This window comes from Somniosus microcephalus, chromosome 3 (genome assembly GCF_052327205.1).
Source record: "Somniosus microcephalus isolate GS21.2 chromosome 3, FLI_Smic_1.0, whole genome shotgun sequence".
In the NCBI taxonomy this organism is placed as follows: domain Eukaryota; kingdom Metazoa; phylum Chordata; class Chondrichthyes; order Squaliformes; family Somniosidae; genus Somniosus; species Somniosus microcephalus.
Genome location: NC_140989.1, coordinates 364,754,247 through 364,774,259, shown reverse-complemented (window position 1 = coordinate 364,774,259; position 20,013 = coordinate 364,754,247). Strand labels below are relative to the sequence as shown.

Genomic DNA, 20,013 nt, shown 5'->3' with positions numbered 1-20,013 from the left:
ACCCTTTCCACCACAGCCCCATGGATGTGGATGGGGGTGTGACTTCTGCCTTTAGACTTCCTGAAGTCCACAATGATTTCTTTGGTTTTCTTGATGTTAAGGGCCAGGTTGTTATCGGCGCACCACTTCACGAGATGCTGGACCTCCTCCCTGTAGGCTGACTCATCGTTGTTGGTGATCTGGCCTACTACCGTGGTATCATCCGCAAACTTGATGATGGTGTTGGAACCATGAACAGCCACACAGTCGTGGGTGAAGAGGGAGTAGAGGAGGGGGCTCAGCACACATCCTTGTGATTGAGATGAATGACCTCCAACAACCACAGCCAACTTCCTTTGTGCTAGGTATGATTCCAACCAATGGAGAGTTTTCCCCTTGATTCCCATTGATTTCAGTTTTGCTAGGGCTCCTTGATGCCACACTCGATCAAACGCTGCCTTGATGTCAAGGGCAGTCACTCTCACCTCACCTCTTGAGTTCAGCTCTTTTGTCCATGTTTGGACCAAGGCTGTAATGAGGTCAGGAGCTGAGTGGCCCTGGCGGAACCCAAACTGGGCGTCAGTTAGCAGGTTATTGCTGAGTAAGTGCCGCTTGATAGCACTGTCGACGACAACTTCCATCACTTTGCTGATGATTGAGAGTAGACTGATGGGACGGTAATTGGCCGGGTCGGATTTGTCCTGCTTTTTGTAGACAGGACATACCTGCGCAATTTTCCACATTGCCGGGTAGATGCCAGTGTTGTAGCTGTACTGGAACAGCTTGGCTAGGGGCGCAGCTAGTTCTGGAGCACAAGTCTTCAGTACTATTGCCGGAATGTTGTCAGGGCCCATAGCCTTTGCAGTATCCAGTGTCTTCAGCCGTTTCTTGACATCATGTGGAGTGAATTGAATGGGCTGAAGACTGGCATCTGTGATGCTGGGGACCTCAGGAGGAGGCCGAGATGGATCATCCACTCGGCACTTCTGGCTGAAAAATATTCCTGACAAAATATATTTGTAGCTTTGATATTCTAATTCTCCTGAAATCAGGAATATTGTAATTGGGAAGATAGTGAGCCGTATTTTCCAATCGGAAGCTTCCATGGAGGGAGTGCAGCGAAGATTCACCAGGCTGATACCTGGGATGGCAGGAATGACGTATGAGGAGAGATTGGGTCGATTGGGCTTATACTCGCTGGAGTTTAGAAGAATGAGAGGGGATCTCATTGAAACTTATAAAATTCTAAAAGGACTAGACAGACTAGATGTGGGAAGGATGTTCCAGTAACTCTGTATCAGGTGACCACTGGGAATCAACATTTCTCTGAACAATCCACTTTTTATCAGTATCAAAGTTCATGATTTTGGAATAACATTATTCTGTTTAAATAATTTTGAAGAGGCAAAATGCCTCACTCGTAATGTTATATGAATTATGGCGGCCTTTCAGTCTCTTCCTAAATAAAACAGCCATACGGGGAAGGGAAGTGACAAGAGTGAGATCCTCCAGAGATTCTGGTGCTCTTTTAAGAATAGTTTGAAACGGAACCAAGACAGTAAGGCCAAAGGAAGAAAGTAAGGGGTAGCTAGATCAGTGGGGAATCTAGATAAGTCCATGAGGGAGAAAGGTGTTGAATCCGTGATTCTTAAAGTATGATGTTTTCCAATAACTAGACGGAGACTGTAAATTAACAATCAACAGGTGTTTACTGGAGGAGGATAGTCTAAAGATTAACAGTACAGAGACATGCTCAAGGCTTATATACAGATGTGGTCACTGCCGGTACTACAGTATACAGGAGCTGTAAAAGTAGTTCTCTCTTAAAGGTACATACACTACAATTCCTCCCCTTTTAGATTAACAGTACCCATAACATTCAAATAACAGTTAACACTTTAACATGCACATTAAACTGAAATAGTCCGTTTATAGATTCAGTCTTTGGGGCGGCTTCCTGATCCTTTCTGGATAGCGCCTTTCCTGAGGTTCTTGTTCTTGGTGCGGAGGCGATTCTGGCCCCCTTTCGTCCGTTAGTTCATCAGTTTCCGCTGCTACTGTTTCTGAGGTAGATGCTACCGGTATGTCGGGTTCATCCCCAGATATGCAAGACATGGGGTTGACTCATTCCTGTGACGCTAGGATCTGGTCGACGTGGCGTCTCACAATGTTCTCCCCGACATCCACTGTGTACATTAGTGGCCCCTGCCATGTGCATATCGTTCCGGGTTGCCATTTCTCTGTTCGGTAGTCATGGGCCAAGACTGGTTGTTCTACATTGAAGCTCCTTGTCGGCTTCTCATTGATGTGCTGGAATTGCTTATCCTCAACATTCCTTCGCACATTTGGTCTGAGCAAATCCAGACGAGATCTTAACCTTCGGTTAAAGAACATCATGGCCGGGGTCTGGTTGGTAACTGCATGTGTCGCATTTCTGTAGGCTAACAGGAAATTGTCCACCTTATGCTGTAGTGGAATGTCATCATCGCAAATGGCCCTTATTGCCTTTTTAAAGGTTTGTACGAACCTCTCAGCCAATCCATTTGTGGCTGGGTGATACGGGGCAGATGTATAATGCCTTACCCCATTCCTTCTCATAAATTTCCGAAACTCTTCGGACACAAACTGTGGTCCGTTATCAGAGCAGATCTACTCTGGCAAGCCGTTCCTGGCAAATATGGTCCGTAGGACTGCAATCGTTTTCTCTGTAGTGGTGGAGGACATTTTGATCACCTCAGGCCATTTCGAGTGCACGTCCACTGCTATTAAGAACATTGAGTCCATGAATGGACCAGCAAAATCAATATGTACCCGTTGCCATGGAGAGGAGGGCCACTCCCATGGGTGTAGAGGGGCATGTGGTGGTGCATTTTGGACCTTCTGGCATCCTGAGCAGCTCTTTGTTAGGTCCTCGATTTGTTGATCGATCCCCGGCCACCACACATAAGCCCTAGCAAGGCTTTTCATTTTCACCCCTCCCAGATGGCCTTCGTGAAGCTCATTGAGCACTCTCTCCCTTAACTTGGGTGGAATTACCACTCGGGAGCCACACATCACTGTCCCCTGGCATACTGACAGCTGTTCTCTTCTGGATGAGAATGCTGGCAACAGTGAGTCGCCATGTGTTGGCCATCCCTTCACCGTCAAATCATATACCCGAGACAGTGTCGGATCATTTCAGGTCTCCTTCTCTATATCCGCGTTAGTTACTGGCAAGCGTTCAATTATCGACGAATAAAATATTTCGATAGGGTCCACTGCTGGTGCTTCCTCCACAGTAGGCAGTGGCAGGCGTGATAGCCCATCAGCGTTTCCATGCTGTTTTGTGCCCTTATACTCGATTTCATATTGGTTCGCCCCTAGAAAAAGGGACCATCTTTGTAGCCGTTGTGCAGTCATCACCGGAACGCCCTTCTTTGGATTAAAGATGGAGACAAGTGGTTGGTGGTCAGTCAGCAAGGTGAACTTCTGCCCATGCAGATAGTGGTTGAATTTTTTTACTCCCCATACTAGGCTGAGGGCCTCCCTGTCAATCTGGGCGTAGTTGCGCTCGGCTGAGGTTAGTGACCGAGACGCAAAGGCTACTGGCCTCTCCAACCCGTCTGGGAATTTGTGCGATAGCACCGCTCCAATACCATAGGGTAATGCATCACACGCCAACCGAATTGGAAGCGCTGGGTTGAAATGGGCCAACACCTCTTTTGATGTGATCAATTCTTTGCACTTCTGGAAAGCTCGTTTACATTCGTCATTCCACTTCCATGGTACCCCCGTTTGCAGTAGGGTGTTCAGTGGGTGTAATACTGTAGACAAATTTGGTAAGAACTTATGGTACTAGTTCACCAGCCCGAGGAACGACCTCAGTTGTGAAACATTTTCCGGTGCTGGAGCCTTGACTACTGCCTCAATCTTTTCAGGGGACTTATGTAACCCCTCTTCATCAATGACGTGGCCACAATACGAGATCTGCTTCTGGAAAAACTCGCACTTGTGGCGATTAGCTCGGGGCCCATATTCCTTTAATCTAGTGAGCACCTTCTCCAGGTTGGCGAGGTGATCACTGTCATTTTCGCCCGTGACCAGGATGTCGTCCAAATAACACTGGGTCCCTGGAATCCCTTGCAGGACTTGATCCATTGCCCTTTGCCAAATAGCCGGAGCCGATGCTACCCCGAACACCAGCCGGTTGTATTGGTAGAGACCTTTATGAGTGTTGATCGTGAGGTATTGTTTCGAGGCTTCTTCTACCTCCATTTGCAGGTACGCCTGGGCCAGATCAATCTTGGTGAACTGTTTACCTCCAGATAGCGAGGCGAAAATATCCTCAATCCGTGGAAGTGGATATTGTACCGTGTGAAAGACTGGGTTCACTGTCACCTTAAAATCCCCAAGATGCGGACCTTCTTTGGTTTCCCAGGCGTATTACTCAACGACCTCTTCATTACAGGAACGATGGGTGTAGCCCACTCATTCCTGTCCACTTTGGACAGTACTCCTGAACGTTCCAACCCTTCCAGCTCTGCTTCGACGGCTGGTCGGATCGCATAAGGCACCGGTCTGGCCTTAAAAAACTTTGGGCTTGCATTTTCCTCTATTTTAATCGTTGCTGTTATGCCTTTTAGTGTTCCGAGTCCCTCCTGGAACACTTCTTGTGCATCAGTTAGCATTTTTGACAGTCGTCCAGGTGTGACGTCGTCATCCTTTTTGGCCTCAACCTTCAGTGCCTGCATGGAATGCCAATCTAATTGTATCTTCCGGATCCATTCACGTCCTAGTAGTGGTGGTCCTCCATCTGGCAATACATATAGGTCCATTTTGGGTATTTCCTGGCCTTTGTATATCACATTCACCCTTATTTTTCCTTTGGGGTAGACTTTTTTCCCCGTGTACGTCTTCAAGACAATCTCTGTAGCTTTCAAGGGTATATGTGAGAATAGCCGCTTGTAGTCCCTTCGGTTTATGACTGTTAGGGCTGATCCTGTGTCCAATTCCATTTTCACTTGGACTCCGTCTATCTTGAGCGTGACCCAGATAGTCTGGTGATCCTCCATTTTGATTACCTTATGTAGTTTCAGACAACCCAGCTCCTTGCTTCCGGAGTCTGTATCACTTTTCTGTTCGTCTGAACTACTGTCCATCACCTTATGTACCTTTTTGTACTTCTCCTGTGGAGATTTGTTGCTGCTGGTTTTTCTTCCCTGACCTGCAGACTCTTGCTATGTGTCCTGCTTTTCCACACTTTCTGCACACTTGGTCCTTGAACCAACAATCCTTCTGGTCATGTGTTGTTCTGCTGCAGCGATAACATAAGAACATAAGAAATAGTAGCAGGAGTAGACCAATCGTCCCCTCGAGCCTGCTCCACCATTCAATAAGATCATGGCTGATCTGATCCTAACCTCAAATCTTCTATCACTCTCCATCCACCCGAACCCATGTGATCTCCCGGGAGAGGCGAAAAACCAGATAAAAAACCCAATGGCCTATTTGGGAGAAAAAAATCTGGGAAATTCCTCTCCGACCCATCTAGGCGATCGAAACTCGTCCAGGAGATCACTCTTTCCCTATATTTTCTACAGTACTTACCTTCTGTAAAGGCGATCTCCACCCCAGCCAGGAACAGGAATAAAACCATCTCCTGAAATCTAACACAGAATTAGAACACAGTAGGAGTAGAACCATGCTACACGGCCCCTGGGCCCACTCCACTACCCATAGGGCCATGACCATTCCGAACCTAGACTCATGTCCAATTTCCTGCCCGCTCCCCGTAACCCTTAATTCCCTTTACTTCTAGGAAACTATCTATTTCTGTTTTAAATTTATTTAATGATGTAGCTTCCACAGCTTTCTGGGGCAGCAAATTCCACAAACCTACCACCCTCTGAGTGAAGAAGTTTCTCCTCATCTCAGTTTTGAAAGAGCAGCCCCTTATTCTAAGATTATGCCCCCTAGTTCTAGTTCCCTGCTCCATATGACATTTCATTGGTGCCATATTCTTGCGGTCTCCGTTGTATCTCTGCCGCGCCCCGTGCGGCTGCTTCATGTGATACTGCCATGCTGAAAGCCTTGTCCAGCGTAAGATCCTTTTCTGATAGAAGCCGTTTCTGGGTTCCTTCACTTTGAAGCCCACACACAAACTTGTCCCTTAACGTATCTGCTAGTCCCAATCCAAACTGGCAGTGTTTCGATAGCTTGCGCAGTTCCGTTAAGTACTCAGCATTACTTTCGTCTTTATGCTGGTTCCTTTTGTGGAACTTAAATCTTTCTGCTATCAGCAGCGGTGTGGGGTTTAAGTGGTCCTGTAGGATTTCCACTATACTTTCGAAATTCTTATCCACTGGCTTCTCTGAGGTTATTAGGTTTCGCAGTAAGCCATAAGTTTTTGCATCCATGGAATTCAACAAAACCAGTGCTTTCCTAGCATCTGGCACTTCATTCGCCTTGCAGTACACCTCAATGTGTTCCACATATGTCGCCCAATCTTCGACTTCATTGTCGAATGCAGTGACACTGCCACTCTTCGGCATCCCTGGGTGTGGTTAAACTGTCTAAAATGGCGTCTCCCACGCTCCCCCTTCTTCTCCGCTGGCTCAAAATGGCGTCTCCCGCGCTTTCCTTTCTTCCCGCGCTCGCCCTTCTTCTCCGCTGCGGCTTCTAAAATGGCGTCTCCCGCGCTCCCCCTCCTTCTCCGCGGCTCAATGGCGTCTCCCGCGCTTCCTTTCTTTCCCCGCAGACGCTATTCAGCCCTTGAGCCCTGGCTACGCACTGCGCATTCTCCTGTGCACCTCTCTCGTTGCCGCCGCTCGGTCATAGAGTCATAGAGTCATAGAGTTTTACAGCACAGAAAGAGGCCCTTCGGCCCATCGTGTCTGCGCCGCCCATCCATCCCTGTCCAGTCTAATCCCATTTTCCAGCATTTGGTCCATAGCCTTGTATGCAATGGCATTTCAAGTGCTCATCCAAATGCTTCTTGAATGTTGTGAGGGTTCCTGCCTCTACCACCCTTTCAGGCATTGAGTTCCACATTCCAACCACCCTCTGGGTGAAAAAGTTCCTCCTCAAATCCCCTCTAAATCTCCTGCCCCTTACCCTGAATCTATGCCCCCTTGTTATTGACCCCCCTACTAAGGGGAAAAGTTCCTCTTTGTCTACCCTATCTATGCCCCTCATCATTTTGTACACCTCAATCAGGTCCCCCCTCAGCCTTCTTTGCTCCAAGGAAAACAACCCCAGCCTGTCCAGCCTCTCTTCATAGCTGAGGCGCTCCATCCCAGGTAACATCCTGGTGAATCTTCTCTGCACCCTCTCCAAAGCAATCACATCCTTCCTATAGTGAGGCGACCAGAACTGCACACAGTACTCCAGCTGTGGTCTCACCAGCGTTTTGTACAGCTCCATCATAGCCTCCCTGCTCTTATATTCTATGCCTCGGCTAATGAAGGCAAGTATCCCATATGCCTTTTTAACCACCTTATCTACCTGTTCCGCTGCCTTCAGGGATCTATGTACATGTACACCAAGGTCCCTCTGACCCTCTGTACTTCCTAGGGTCCTACCACTCATTGTGTATTCCCTTGCCTTATTTGTCCGTCCAAAATGCATCACCTCGCACTTTTCAGGGTTAAATTCCATTTGCCACTTTTCCGCCCATCTGACCAACCCGTTTATATCGTCCTGTAGCCTGAGGCTTTCCTCCTCACAATTTACCACCCCACCAATTTTCGTGTCATCTACGAACTTACTGATCATACCTTTTACATTCTCATCCAAATCATTTATGTAGATCACAAACAACAAGGGACCCAGCACCGATCCCTGAGGTACCCCACTGGACACAGGCTTCCAGTCACAAAAGCAACCTTCGACCATCACGCTCTGCCTCCTGCCACTCAGCCAGTTTAGGATCCAACGCGCCAAGGCACCCTGGATCCCATGGGCTCTTACCTTCTTGACCAGTCTCCTATGCGGGACTTTGTCAAAAGCTTTACTGAAGTCCATGTAAACCACATCCACAGCATTTCCCTCATCCACCCCCCTAGTCACCCCCTCAAAAAATTCAATCAGATTTGTCAGACATGATTTACCCTTGACAAAGCCATGCTGACTATCCCCGATTAATCCTTGCCTCTCCAAGTGGAGACTAATTTTGTCCCTCAGAATTTTTTCCAATAATTTCCCTACCACAGATGTTAGGCTCACTGGCCTGTAATTCCCTGGTTTATCCCTGCTACCCTTCTTGAATAATGGTACTACGTTAGCTGTTCTTCAGTCCTCTGGTACATCCCCTGTGGCCAGAGAGGTTCTGAAAATTTGTGTCAGAGCCCCTACAATCTCCTCCTTTGCCTCCCACAGCAGCCTGGGATACATCTCGTCCGGGCCTGGGGATTTATCCACTTTTTGGCCTGCTAAAACCGCTAGCACCTCCTCCCTCTCGATGCTAATATGTTCAAGTATGTCACAGCCCCCTTGCCCGATTTCTATGTCTGCATCGTCTTTCTCCATAGTGAACACAGATGCAAAAAATTCATTTAAAACCCCGCCTACATCATCTGGCTCTACACACAGATTGCCACTTTGGTCCCTAATGGGCCCTACCCTTTCCCTGGTTATCCTGTTGCCCTTAATATACTTATAAAACATCTTAGGATTTTCCTTTATTTTGCTCGCCAGTGTTATTTCATGGCCCCTCCTCGCCCTCCTAATTTCTTTTTTAAGTATGCCCCTGCACTTTTTATACTCCTCTAGGGCTTCTTCCTGAACCCTGGCTGTGCTTTACCCTCTCTCTCTTTTTTGTTTTCCGTCGACGCCGCTCGGTCTTCAACCACCGGCTGCGGCCTGTGCGCTTCACCCTCTCTCTTGCCCCGTCAATGCTGCTCGGCCTTTTCTGTGCCGTCGGTCGGCTCCAGCCGCCGCTGTCCGGGAAGGGTCTGCGCTGTACCTGTTGCCAGTCTGTTGCTGGATCGTCGTGGCTGGAGAACCAAGCCCAGCTCTCAACAGCCTCCCCTACGATGTTCACTCTCTGCCGGATGACTGGGCGGTTGCTCGTGGTCGACGCCCGTGCTTCTGGCCTCGACTTGCTTCCACCGTCCTCCCGGAGTGAGTCCTTGAAAGGAAATGGAGAGTTGCAGGTAGATTCGAATCGACCTCGTCGCCACTGTTGAATCCGTGATTCTTAAAGTATGATGTTTTCCAATAACTAGACGGAGGCTGTAAATTAACAATCAACAGGTGTTTACTGGAGGAGGGTAGTCTAAAGACTAACAGTACAGAGGCATGCTCAAGGCTTATATACAGGTGTGGTCACTGCTGGTACTACAGTATACAGGAGCTGTAAAAGTAGTTCTCTCTTAAAGGTACATACACTATAAAAGGGACAGAAGGATATGTTGATAGAGTTCCATGAAGTAGGGTGGGAGGAGGCTCCTGTGGAGCATTAACACCAGCATAGACCTGTTTGGCCGAATGGCCTGTTTCTGTGCTGTAAATACGGTGTATGTAATACTTATGTATTTAAAAGCTGCAGTCTCAGATGGCAAGCCGGCCAAAATCCCATCTACATTGCTTGGCTGGAACCCCAATCTCCTGCTCAGGATGGACGTTTCGCACTTTGCCATGTTGCATGCGTTCACAAGGCTCCACTCCTATTGGTTAAAATTTAAATATTCAAAGAGTGCAAGTGGCATTGCCTGTACCCTATCAATAAATAAATGAAGTAAAATTGGTTTGAAAAGTGTTCGGGAGGTCCAAGATGGTGAGTTCCTGAGCACTTCCTAAACCTAGTTTGATGCTGCACGAGATTTACACTCCATCTCCGCCAATGGTGCAAAGAAGGAGAGCGGGCGGAGGGGCAGGGTGGGTGGCTGCACATGAGGCTAGCATGGAAGGAATGGAGAGTTCTGGGGAAGTGGTAGAGCTGGAGGCGGATACAGAGATATGGTACAATTAATTTCAATGTAAACAAATATGCTAAAATCGAAATGTCTAATTACTAAATCCAGACTGTGGAGTAAAAAAGGTGCTGGTACAGTTTTCATCTCCTGTATGTATGTCTGAATCTGTTTTCTCAGGTTGAAGAACCTCGGATTCAAGAGCTCCATGGAATTTGGCCAAGTGACCCGTTCTCCTCAGCCCGTAAGCTAACAGAAAGATTGGCTCCACAGCTGACCAAACCCGTGAAGTTTGAGTACAACAACGGCCGAGTGGGAACTATCTACACCCCTGCAAACTTACCTGAAGATATCTTGAACATCCACAGAGGAATCCTGAACATTTTCCAAATCACCATCAAGAAGTCACAAAATTTCTACGATTTACAAGAGGTACATGTTTTTCCAAACTTTACACTTCATCTGCTTCTGTTTTCTTGGTCTCATACAATAACTCAATTTTACTTTGCCATGTACAGGCTGGAATTGAAGGAATCTGCCATGCAAGATATATAATTCAAGAGGAGAAGAAAAAGGACCGCTTGATTGTAACAAAATCTAAAGACCTGAGCAACTGTCATGAGAAGGTTGTAAAGCACACTGGAATTGTTTATGCCCAACTCTGCCCTTCCTGTCAGCAGGTACACTTTTCATCATCAATTCTTTCTCAGATTATTCCAAGTTAACTCACAATAAATACAAGATCATTCTATATCCTGACCCATTTCCCTAGTGAAAACACCACTGTTTTATCTCTGAGGTGGGTTGGGGGTGTTAGAGGCCTGACCCTGCTTTTTGAGCCTATTAATGGAAGTACACAGAATGGTAACCATGATGCTGTTTTCCTATCTTCAGAGAGGCAGGAATATACGTGCGACTTCTACTTCCACCCACTTCCTAAAACCTACAGCAGCTGGTGCAATCCTTCAGGAAGCCAGGGTTCGAGAAGTGCATCAGTTCACACCATTCCATGAACTTGACGGAACTATTCAGCTGGAGGCAAGGTAAGACTTTGAACAGTCGAGCATCAATTAGCTTTTTTCCTCATGATCCTCATCATTTCATATTACTTTCTATTTCTTAGGAGTGTCTGTAACTTAACATTTTCAAATATCTGTAAGTGTGAAGCCTTGTAGACCAGAATCAATTCTGATTGTAGCTTAGACCAGGATGTTGTCATTATTTGCTGCTGGGCAAGAATTTCCCCCAATAATAATAATAATAATAATAATCAACTTTATTGTCATTGTTAGTGCACAAGTGCAGTACAACGAAATGTAGGCTTGCGGCTCCCGAGAGTGTACATTTAGATTAAGACATTTAAACATTCAACATTCATTTGTCTTGTAATACAGGTAGACTATCCTTTATCCGAAAACCTCGGGACCAGCCGAGTTTCGGATAAAGGAGAATTTCGGATTTCGGAAGGTGGGTCGGCGGGGGTCCGCGGGGGGGTCGGCGGGGGGTCGTGTGCACGACTTATGCTGACGCTCAGCGTAAGTCAGTCGGGGTCGGCGGGGGTCGGGGCCGGCGGGGTACGCGGGGGGGGTCGGCGGTTGTCGGGGCTGGCGGGGTCTGCGGGGGGGTCGGCGGTTGTTGGGGCTGGCGGGGTCGGCGGTTGTCGGGGCTGGCGGGGTCCGCGGGGGGGTCGGCGGTTGTCGGGGCTGGCGGGGTCGGCAGTTGTCGGGGCCGGCGGGGTCCGCGGGGGGGTCGGCGGTTGTCGGGGCTGGCGGGGTCGGCGGTTGTCGGGGCTGGCGGGGTCGGCGGTTGTCGGGGCTGGCGGGGTCGGCAGTTGTCGGGGCTGGCGGGGTCGGTGGGGGGGTCGGCGGGGGGTCGTGCGCACGACTTACCCTTTATCCGAACTTCCGCAACCGGAACCCTCTAAAAATCGAAGGTTTTTTCGTTCCGCGTAAGTCGTACGCACGACTTACGCTGAACGAAAAAACCTTCGGTTTTTAGAGGGTTTCGGTTTTCGGAAGTCCGGATAAAGGGTAGTCTACCTGTACATTAACATAAACATAACCATAATAAAGTGCATTGGCAGATGTGCAGGCTTTAGAGTTTATTTGTGGAGTTCAGTAGGATGACAGCCCTGGGAAAGAAGCTGTTCCTAAATCTGGTCGTTCGGGTGCGAATGCATCTGTAGCGTCTCCCAGATGGCAGGAGGGTGAACAGACTGTGGCTGGGGTGGGTAGGGTCTTTGATGATGGTCTGTGACCTCCGTAAACAGCGTTTCTGGTAAACAGCGTTCCAGTCCTGGCTTTCCTCCTTGTATAATGCTGTTTGACTTTCTTTCATTGCCACATTAGTTATGGCTAGCTTCTGATGAATATTTTCCTTTGCAGACAAAGCCTTATCCTACAGCAGGTAACAGTGGCATCAGTAAGTGAAATACCGGACTTCCAGAATCGACAAAGCTTGCAATACCGTAGTGATAGCAGCGTACTCCAGCAACCATTCAGTCTGATCAAGGACCAAAGTGTGATCCTTAAGGTGAATATTGTCAAAATATTCTTTGCCTCTTACTGTGCACTTTGCATCAGTGAAAGACCTTAGTTTTACACAGTGTCCTACTTTATTTTAATAGATCAAAGATACCTTGATTCACATGGCCCAGCACAACATGCAGGATATTCACGCTGATGCTCCATCTAGATTCTTGCAGCTTATCCAGCTTCTGCGTTCAGCCCCTTACACTGCTTTTTCGGATATTTGGAAACAGGTTCAGAGCCATCCTGAACAAAGGTACCTCCTCACAAAAGCATTAATATTACAATTTAAGATGAAAGTTTTATTCGAAGATAACTGTCTGCCACATATTTTGAGTTGCAAGGTCAGTGATGACTTTAGTCCAACAATACCACGTCCAATAGTTCCTTCTGACTCAAGCTCTCAATCACTAATCTACAACTCCTTTTTTTACATAGAAACATAGAAGATAGGAGCAGGAGTAGGCCACTCGGCCCCTCGAGCCTGCTCCGCCATTCAATGCGATCATGGCTGATCATCCAAACTCAGTACCCTGTCCCTGCTTTCTCCCCGTACCCCTTGATCCCCTTAGCCTTAAGAAATATATCCAACTCCTTCTTGAATATATTTAATGTATTGGCCTCTACTGCCTTCTGTGGTAGAGAATTCCACAGGTTCACCACTCTCTGGGTGAAGAAATTCCTCCTCATTTCTGTCCTAAATGGCTTACCCCTTATCCTTAAGACTGTGACCCCTGGTTCTGGACTCCCCGACCATCGGGAACATCCTTCCAGCATCTAGTCTGTCCAGTCCTGTCAGAATTTTATAAGTTTCAATGAGATCCCCTCTCATTCTTCTAAACTCCAGTGAGTACAAGCCCAATCAACCCAATCTCTCCTCATACGTCATTCCTGCCATCCCAGGTATCAGCCTGGTGATTGTAATGAGATTTATTATTTAAAATGATCACCAGTAATTTAACCGGTCAATTTACTTTACAAATCCGAAGTACAATGAGTTTAGACATTCTCAATCAAAGCCCAACAAATAACCAACAGAGATGTCTATTTAAATATCAGTTTATCGATGACAGTGGCATTTAGGATTTTCAGTTTTCAAATATTATAATCTATGACTGTCAGAATGTTCTCTAAGAATGGATTTGATCAATTGATGAGAAAGCTCCGTACCACAAAACTGTCCAGAACTCATCGCTAACTGGGCAATCTCAAACTAAAAGGATGAGAGAGCTGGTGTGGGGAATGGAAATGTTTCGCCAGTGCAGTGACAATTTGGCCTCCGAAGCTGGAGTCAAACTATGCTCGATCTTCAATCTGTACTTTACCTGACTGCGACAATTGATTAATCGCCTCCAGGCCAATGATTTGCTCAACACCTCCCCTCAATTAACAATTTTGAAAGTGGCAAAGCAAGTCATTGTGCAGTCAGGCACGCCCAGAAACGGGTCACTGTATGAAGGATTTTTTTAAAATTCATTCTCGGGATATGGACGTCGCTGGCAAGGCCAGCGTTTATTGCCCATCCCTACTTGCCCTCGAAAATGTAGTGGTGGGCCTTCCTCCTGAACCGCTGCGGTCCATGTGGGGAAGGTATTCCCACGATGCTGGGAATTTCAGGGTTTTGACCCAGCAACCCTGACGTTATTAATGTGGTGGAAGGAAATCGAATGAATGAAACTATAAAAGCTTCTCGCTTTGTTTCCTAACTGTAGGCGCTGGTTCCTTGAGGCACTTCCCGCTGTTGGAACAATTGACTCCCTGAAGTGCCTCAAGGCCAGAATTCAAGATTCTGAAATCAGTCGCTTGGAAACACTTCAGGCTTTACTTCTTGCAATGCACCAAGTCAGAACTGACCGGCAAGTTCTAATTTTAGCTAAAGTGAGTATGCACTTAGTTTACTCTTCGTAACTTTAAAAAAATCCATTCTCGCGATGTGGGCGTCCCTGACAAGGCCAGCATTTATTGCCCATCACTAGTTGCCCTAAGAAAGTTTTGAGACTTCCGAGTGGCTTGTTAGACCACTTCAGAGTCAACCACATCGGTGTGGGACTGGCGTCACAACTAGGCCAGATTGGGTAAGGGCAGTTGGTTTCCTTCCTAAAGGACATTAGTGAACCCTTTGGCATTTTAACAATTTGACAACTTCATGGTCACGTTTAATTTCCAGAATGTTTAAACTGATTTCATATTCTAAAGCATGATGGGACTTGAACACACACTCTCTGGATTACTAGTCCAATACCATAACTACTACACTACCCCTTGCAGAGGTTGAATTCCTAATACCGTTGCCATTTTCATGATGTTAATATGCGCAGTGTAAAAATAATGGCTCTTATTTGGTTTCTCTCTGCAGGAAATTCTCGACCTTAAGCAAGTTAAACAATGCCCGTTTCTTCGCAAAGGTACACTTCTTGCATACGGTTCTATGATTTTCAGATTCTGTGCAGACAAGTCAACTTGCCCCGAAGATATACTGAAGGTGAGCTGATGTGACTCATTGATCTATCCGCCCCATTTACCATCTTTGTGTGACTGCAGCACATCCCTTAACCGAGCCTTTTTCTTCCAGCCACTCCACAGCTTGCTCACCGAAGCTGGCAGTCGGCCCAATGATGAGGACATCGTTCTCGGCCTCAAAGCGATCGGCAATGCAGGGCAGCCAGCCAGCATCAAGAGTATTGTAAAACTGTTACCTGGACTCGGGACAGCGGCTGCGGTTCTGCCACTGAAAGTCCGAGTCGACGCTATCATGGCGCTGCGCAACATTGCAAAGAAAGACCCACGAACTGTACGAGAACCTGATTTATTTTTATTATTTGCTGTGAAATTAACATTTGTTTCAATTCATTTGTGGAAATTGATCACATTTTAATGCGTTAAATCGTTCATTGAAAATATGCCATTTGGGTGAAATTGGGCATGGGAGGGGAAGACAACAGCGGTTGCCCGCTGGATGCCCCTTCCCATATTCAGTTCCATTGACTTCAGTAACATAGAAACATAGACGATAGGAGCAGGAGTAGGCCATTCGGCCCCTCGAGCCTGCTCCGCCATTCAATGCGATCATGGCTGATCATCCAAATTCAGTACCCTGTCCCTGCTTTCTCCCCATATCCCTTGATCCCTTTAGCCTTAAGAAATATATCCAACTCCTTCTTGAATATATTTAATGTATTGGCCTCTACTGCCTTCTGTGGTAGAGAATTCCACAGGTTCACCACTCTCTGGGTGAAGAAATTCCTCCTCATTTCTGTCCTAAATGGCTTACCCCTTATCCTTAGACTGTGACCCCTGGTTCTGGACTCCCCCACCATCGGGAACATCTAGTCTGTCCAGTCCTGTCAGAATTTCATAAGTTTCAATGAGATTATCTAATTATCCAGCCCAAGTCCAGTTTCACTCCCATAGTGTAGTACTGCTTTACCACCGTTAAAAAGTCCTTTTTATCATTTGTCACAAGGTACAACGTATCACTGTGCAGACCTTCCTCAATCGAAAGAATCATCCCGAAGAACGAATAATGGCTTGTGCGGTACTGTTCGGTACCAAACCACCTCTGACTTTAGTAGCCCTGGTGGCTAATTCACTGCTAACCGAGACCAGCTTGCAGGTGGCAAGTTTTACCTATTCGCATATGCGAGCTCTGTCCAGAAGTTCACTTCCATCCATCAACTCGCTGTAAGTACACAGGCTTTCCCAACCAGTAGCAGCTCATTCGCAGGTTATTCAATATTAAGCCCCGGTGTTTGGTAAATGGCGCTACTCTTGGTTTCCACAGGGCTGCTGCTTGCAATCTAGCCGTGAACCTCTTGAGTCCCAAACTTGAGCAACTTGGTCACCGATTCAGCAAAGTTTACCGTATGGACACATTTCTATGTAAGTATGTTGGTCCATGCCAGCAGAAAGGTTTATAACCACAGCTGAAGTAGTCACAAGTTTTACCAATGAAAGAAACAAAGAGCATATTTTTAAATGTTTTAAATAGAGCCCAATGAATTTATTGTATCTCACAGCATTGTCTTCAAGTTCCTCCCTCAAAATAGACAGTAATATGTTTTATATTGTACATCTACAGTAATAATTATCCAATGAAATCACCAGTATAATATATGGGTAACAAAAGGCCACAGCCTGTGTTCAAGTTGTAATTTAACACTTAGCATGTCTTTTGTTTGTAACCAATATTATTTAAAGGATGTTCTTGCCATGGAAGGAGTGCAGCGAAGATTCACCAGGCTAATACCTGGGATGGCAGGAATGATGTATGAGGAGAGAGTGGGTCGATTGGGCTTATACTCACTGGAGTTTAGAAGATTGAGAGGGGATCTCATCGAAACCTATAAAATTCTAACAGGTCTGGACAAACTAGATGCAGGAAGGATCTTCCCGATGGCCGGGGAGTCCAGAACCAGGGGTCATAGTCTAAGGATAAGGGGTAAGCCATTTAGGACTGAGATGAGGAGGAATTTCTTCACCCAGAGAGTGGTGAACCTGTGGAATTCTCTACCACAGAAGGCAGTGGAGGCCAATTCATTAAATATATTCAAGAAGGAGTTGGATATATTTCTTAAGGCTAAAGGGACCAAGGGATATGGGGAGAAAGCAGGGACAGGGTACTGAATTTGGACGATCAGCCATGATCTCATTGAATGGCGGAGCAGGCTCGAGGGGCCAAATGGCCTACTCCTGCTCCTATCTTCTATGTTTCTAAGTAACAAATTTGGCCAAGTGTGATTTCCTTTTTGATGAGGAGCTAGACAACTTGTTGTTTCATTGCTCTATTCTTCTGATATAGACCAAATGATGGCGGGAGTATCTGCTAAAGCCCTTCTAATTAAGACTTCTAGCAGCATCATTCCAACAGCACTATTGGCCAAAGTCAAAGGGCACGCTCTGGGAGGCTCATCAGATCTTGTAGAGGTAATGAACCATCACATTGGAGCAATCAATCCTACATGGTCGTGAATCTATTACATACAGTTTATTATGTAGATACAGTTTTGTTTCATAGTGTTTATTTTTAATCTACAAAGGTTGGTTTGCGGGCAGAAGGTCTCCAGGAGGTCATAATGAAAGCTCGTGCACCAAACATTAAGAGCGGTGAGAGTAAAACTATTCGACGCATCTTAAGCAAGGTAAGAACACTTTTTCATGGTAGCTTGTTAAGAAGTATATTATCTTAACACGTCGTGAATTATTGAGGTCTGTGTGTTCATGCCAAATACATTCTGTTCTCCAGATTGTAAATTGGAAAGACTTGCCGGATGAGGAACCTTTGGCTTCTGTATACTTCAAACTGTTTGGGCAAGAGTTGGCTTTTGTTCAATTCAGAAAGGAGCACATTGATCAAATTGGACAGGTACTAAGGTTATAAGTAAAATCATATTTTTAATGAACAGAACCCAGACAGATTCTGCGAAATTATCAACTGCGGTACCATTGAATTATCACTTTGCTTTTTTACAGACATTATTTGGTCCAATCAGCAGTCAATTGAAGAAATATATACAGCAACTTAACAGTGGGGTCACTTTCTATCCTGCAAAGGCAGTCATGGCAGCTGAGATGCGACAAGTTGTACCTACAACAGTTGGTCTACCAATGGAACTGAGCATTGTTTCATCTGCTCTAGCAGTGTCCAGAATAAACGGTAAGATTCTTATAGATATTATAATGCAAAACAAAGTTTTCCTTCGGTTTGGAGAGTAACTAAACAAGATGTCTATGTAAGTGCTTCTCCGTCCTCTGCCAATGCGAGATTTTTTTCCCCCCTCTCTTTATGCTTCACTTAATTTGGCTGGAAATTGGCACAGCTTATAACTGACAAGAGTTCAGTGTCAGACAGGTCTTAACCACTGGCGTGTAAGCAAGGATTAGAACTATTATAGCGCTTATATGAAACATATCTCTCACTGAACATGCTTTAGAAAATAACACAGTCGTGACTTAATTTTCTCGCTCCCTTTTCTCAAAACAGTTGAAGCCCACTCCGATTACTCCATTCCTAAACTTCCTCAGTTGCTCAGTTCCAGAATTCAGCTGAAGGCTCGTCTCAACCCAAGGTATTCACTTCAAACTATTTTGATTTTGAGAACCAGAAATAATACCACTTAAAATTATCTTAATATGAATTATTATTTGCTGCAGAGGTCTATTATGTTTCATGCCAAGTCTGCAGACTGTCAATGCCTTCTCTGTTATTTTGCAGTGTGTCCATACATACTAGAGTATTCTTGGGAATAAATATGCCTTTAATCCAGTCAGGCGTGGCATTCCATGCAAATATGCGTTTAACTTTACCTGCGGACATAACTGCAAAGATAAATCTAAAAGAGGGAAATTTGAGGATCGACAGTGCACCCGCTCAAAAGGAGAACAGGATCCTATCTTTGAAGTAAGTATAGCTCTCTTGTTTGCTTGACTGCTAACAAATTGAACTGAATATACTATTATTGCCTAACACAATATTCAATGTGTAGTTCTCAGGTTTATGCTGTTTCAAGAAATATCGAGAATTTGTCTGCGGAAAAAATGACCCCGATTTTACCTGCGACACAAGAAAAACATCTCGCAAAACAAAACTTCAGATCTTCATCCAGGTCAGCTCGGACAGTAGATGATAGAACTGTTGTAAGTATGTCTCATTTGTTACATGCAATCGCATGAAATAAGCCTTCCACTCAGATAGCCATTACTGTGCAACTCTTGTCATTCTGTTAATTCGTATTATATTTTGATTCTTTTTACATATCGTCTAATACCAACTCATTGGCTCTGAAATTAGGATCGGGAGCTTGCCGCGCGTGCAAGCCCCCGATGTGCACTCATCCTGTCACTGGCCCGGTTCAGATGTCGGCGCGCTGTGCTAACCTGATCCAGCGGCGTAGTTAGTGCGATGTGCTGGCTGGGATCAGGTGAGCACTGTGCAGCCAATCAGGGGAGGGGAAACTCCCTGCCACAGAGGGCTGTGAAGGCTAATTCAATAAATATTTTCAAGAGAGAATTGGATATATTTCTGAAGGCTAAGGGGATTAAGGGTTACGGAGAAAAGGCGGGGACGGGGTACTGAACTGGTAAGATCAGCTAAGATCTCAGAGGAAGATCAGCCATGATCTCATTGAATGGCGGAGCAGGCTCGAAGGGCCGAATGGCCTACTCCTGTTCCTATCTCTATGTTTCTATGTTTTTCTATGTTTCATTCATGAGTTTGACAGTAAGAGCTGTCAAACTCATGAAAACTCCTGGCCCCAAAACACTACTTAAACCTGAAAGAAAATTTAAAAAAACATTGCACTACTTAAATGAACAATAAAGAACTCTGAAAAACTATTTTAAACAATAATTTTAAAATTTGAAAAAAAAATTTATATAAAAAATTGGGGCTAAAACTAAACTTACCTCACTGTAAATTCTTTAAAAATAACAAACCTGTGGAAACAAAATTTCTCAATTGTACTAAAAGCCCACTTACCTGAAAAACTAAGTACTTACGTGTGGTTTTTCAATGCGTAAAGACCGGAGGCCTTTACACACGCGCAACTCTGAAAAAAAAAAGGAATTTCACTGCGCACGCGCTGCCTGTGCAGTCGCGCGCGTTCTGCTTCTTAACCCCT

The 20,013-nt window shown here is 45.7% G+C and overlaps 1 protein-coding gene across 1 annotated transcript in view; it reads left to right on the top strand.

The window, feature by feature from the left end:
• The window catches only part of LOC147122396 (vitellogenin-like), a 40,272-nt gene that overhangs the window by 2,282 nt on the left and 17,977 nt on the right, over positions 1–20,013 (top strand). The window contains exons 4-20 of the mRNA XM_085983518.1: positions 10,050–10,301; positions 10,388–10,549; positions 10,764–10,912; positions 12,254–12,401; positions 12,496–12,653; positions 14,110–14,275; positions 14,754–14,879; positions 14,970–15,188; positions 15,861–16,078; positions 16,179–16,276; positions 17,196–17,320; positions 17,434–17,535; positions 17,640–17,767; positions 17,887–18,050; positions 18,378–18,462; positions 18,609–18,794; positions 18,880–19,030. Of these exons, the coding sequence (XP_085839644.1) occupies positions 10,050–10,301; positions 10,388–10,549; positions 10,764–10,912; positions 12,254–12,401; positions 12,496–12,653; positions 14,110–14,275; positions 14,754–14,879; positions 14,970–15,188; positions 15,861–16,078; positions 16,179–16,276; positions 17,196–17,320; positions 17,434–17,535; positions 17,640–17,767; positions 17,887–18,050; positions 18,378–18,462; positions 18,609–18,794; positions 18,880–19,030 (2,637 nt within the window). The remainder of the gene's footprint in view (positions 1–10,049; positions 10,302–10,387; positions 10,550–10,763; positions 10,913–12,253; positions 12,402–12,495; positions 12,654–14,109; positions 14,276–14,753; positions 14,880–14,969; positions 15,189–15,860; positions 16,079–16,178; positions 16,277–17,195; positions 17,321–17,433; positions 17,536–17,639; positions 17,768–17,886; positions 18,051–18,377; positions 18,463–18,608; positions 18,795–18,879; positions 19,031–20,013) is intronic.